Source organism: Vigna radiata, chromosome 1 (genome assembly GCF_000741045.1).
Source record: "Vigna radiata var. radiata cultivar VC1973A chromosome 1, Vradiata_ver6, whole genome shotgun sequence".
Taxonomy (NCBI): domain Eukaryota; kingdom Viridiplantae; phylum Streptophyta; class Magnoliopsida; order Fabales; family Fabaceae; genus Vigna; species Vigna radiata.
In genome coordinates, this window is record NC_028351.1 from 19044091 (window position 1) to 19047171 (window position 3081).

Sequence of the window (3081 nt, forward strand, 5' to 3'; positions counted from 1 at the left end):
GATGGTTTTGATGAACATTACGGAACCCGTTTTCCAATTTTTGAAGACAGTTTGGTTTTTCTTCTTTTAGATTTGATGGGAATGGAAATGAACCAATATAGATCACTATTCATATCCTTTTCTTAAAGTTCAATAAGTATAAATATATTTTTTAATCATCAACTTTGAAATTACTAACTTGTTAGTTGATAATGAAATAGAATTGTCTTGATTAGATGACGTTAATAAATTAACGTGATTATCTTGAAAGAAAATGATAAATTAACTTTTAAGAAAGCCTTATTCATATAGACCGTACATTATAAAACTCGTACACAAAACTCACTTCTTGCTTATCACTTTAGAAACATTTAAAACATGTTGGTATATAAACATAAAAGAAGTTAAACTGAAGAATGTGGTATTATTTGGTGCTTCAGTGTTAGAAGAACATGATAATAACATACAAGGGCAAAACCAATTTCACAGTTAGTTTCTATAAGAAAGATCATAAAACCTATTTTGACTTTTCTTTTGTTCTGAGTCAGAAATTGTAGATCAAGATGTTAGTTATTCTTGTTGCAAAAGGGAGTCCATGGCCTCTGTCAGATTTTTCTGAAGAGCATGAAGAGACTCTGTGAAATGAAAGACTTCTGTTTCTTCCATTTCTAAAGACATTGCAGAAATATTTCCTGCATGATGGCACTCAAGATGCTTTACAATAGGGGATTGTTCACCCAAAACCTGTCATATGGAAAAGATAAATCATAAAAATGACCAGTATTATGATAGAGGTCTAAGCACACTAAGTACTAAAACAACATAATTGGTCATCATACCTCAGCCATGGTTGAAATGGCCAGAATAGTTTGTAATCTTTTGGCAGCAGATTTTGATTCATGATCTTGTAATGGTCTGAGAATTTTATGGATTTCAGGACCAAGGCCACTACCAAGCATGCAATCTGCCTCATCCAACACCTGCTCAAGAAGCATGAAAAAGAGTAGTGTGATCAACGATAGGAGCTTCCAAGAACTGGTAGCCTGAGAGCTCTACATAGATTATGACACAAATATTTTTAAGTGATACTAATTACTAACCAAGTATCTTATTTCAGAAGGAACAATGCTCCCCTCTTCAATATATTGAAGAATCTCACAAGTAGTTCCTATCATTAGGCCAATTGAGGCTTGTGACTGCCCATTATCTGGTGAAGCACAATCCTTTGCAGACTTCATTTTTGTGTTATGGATGATATATTTTGCAGCATTGAAGCACTGAAATGCCAATAAATTTTGAAAGGATCATGATCAGTTCATAAATACCAGGAAGGTACTCTGCAGAACTAAATAGACAAGACGGTGAGATGATAATACATAGTAGAAATTGAGTCACCTGTGCAGCTTTCTCCTCCGTAGCACAAAGCACGATGGCTTGTGGATGTTTTGAATTTGAACCAAGCAACTCTCCATCCCGTCTTAGCAACTGCACAAGTTGACATATTTAATTTAATCAATTTTTTCTCTAAGGAAAATAATAAACATGGGAGGAACAGGACAGCAAAAGTAGATAACAGTTATAATCGTTTGTGTTGATCTGATGAAAATGAAGGTAAAAAAACTGTCACTAACTTTATAAGTATTAAATTATTCAACCCTATTAGAGATCTCATATAATCTTGAAATATGACCAAAATATAATATATTCACCCATTTGTAAAATTGACATAAGAAAACACTTAAAATGGAGATATTTTATAATTCAACTCAATACAATGATTCTAAGATAAATCACTAATTCGATCATAATAAGTTGACTTGGGAAATTTGTTTTCTCTTAGCGGAATTCTCAAGTTAAAAATCAATTTTATATACCAGAGTTCCAATAGATGAGACATACAAGAATCCTTCTATGCCATAACATGGTTGGCTATGAACCAATTTCACTTGACATCACCTTCCAAGCAACAAAATTCCGGTATTTTCTATCAAACTTGAAACCCATATCAATACCAATACCAAACAAATAACGCAACAACAATGGTCATATGAACTAGGTGAAATACCAGATAAAAAAAAAAAAAAAAAAACAAACTACAAAAATTTAAGCCAGCCTGCAAAGTGAATGCATTCCCAAATTTCAGTATCTAGTATCCACTCAACTCAAGGAATTTGATGCTAAGGCTCAAAAGTCAAAACCTTGGAAGGAAAATGAAGAGAACTAAAGTAACCTGAATAAGGGGCAACAAGAAGGCCAAAGTTCTGTCCGGTTCGCATGGTGAGCTCAGCAACAAACTCTTCCCTTCCAAAATAGCAGGAATAACCACACACTGTATCTCACTGGGAATAAACCCTCCAATCTCCTCCATTACCTCAACAAGCTCCTCACTCACACCCAACTCCTTGAAGCTTCTAATAACCATGGTGGGTTCATCCTCATTCTGCACACCCTTTTGGACCGCCTTCTCAGTATAAACATCTGAACTTAACGGAACTGATGTTGAACCCACTTGAGGGGTACCCTTGGAGTCTTTTGGGGACCCTTTGAGTTTTCTTTGCTTGAACTGTTCCAAAATCAGTGAATCCCTTTGGGACTTGGAAGATGAAGTCTTTGATTCTTCAATAGGAGGGGTTATGGAGGAGGAAGAAGTTGAGAATGTGATGCTACTTCGTAATAAAGAAGTGAGTGATGTTGATTTTGATAAAGGGTTGTGCTTTACCGGTGAGAGCAGAGAAAAAGAGAGGCTAAGAAGCACTCTGCCTCTTCTTGACATGTTTCTCTCTTCTGCGTTCCTTTTTGTTCTTCGAAATACAGTGTGGGAATTGGGAGTTTTGGGTTTTTATGCCGGTAGGGTATGCTTTTGAGTGATGTGTTATGTGAGGTTTTTGTAAGGAATATATTACTTTACTCATTCTTATTTAATATAGAAATTTTAACTTACTTTACTTTTTTTAACAATTTCTCATGTCTCTTAATAGTAGAGCATTTCTATATTAAGTATGAGTATTTCAATAATAACTATTTTTTATATATTAATAATTTTATTTATTTTTTTTTAATATAAGACTTCAACTCGAATTCTTAAAAGATTATGTGTATGTT

The 3081-nt window shown here is 34.1% G+C and overlaps 1 protein-coding gene across 1 annotated transcript; it reads right to left on the minus strand.

Annotated features, from left to right (window-relative positions):
• Positions 1-328: 328 nt before the first annotated feature.
• Positions 329-2830, minus strand: LOC106768009 (DEAD-box ATP-dependent RNA helicase 39). Its single transcript, XM_014652978.2, has 5 exons — positions 2210-2830; positions 1375-1464; positions 1080-1256; positions 819-959; positions 329-723 (listed from the first exon to the last, which is right to left on the minus strand). Exons 1-5 carry the CDS (start codon positions 2750-2752, stop codon positions 550-552), a joined length of 1125 nt encoding a protein of 374 aa, XP_014508464.1. The 5' UTR covers positions 2753-2830; the 3' UTR covers positions 329-549.
• Between the last annotated feature and the right edge of the window lie 251 nt (positions 2831-3081).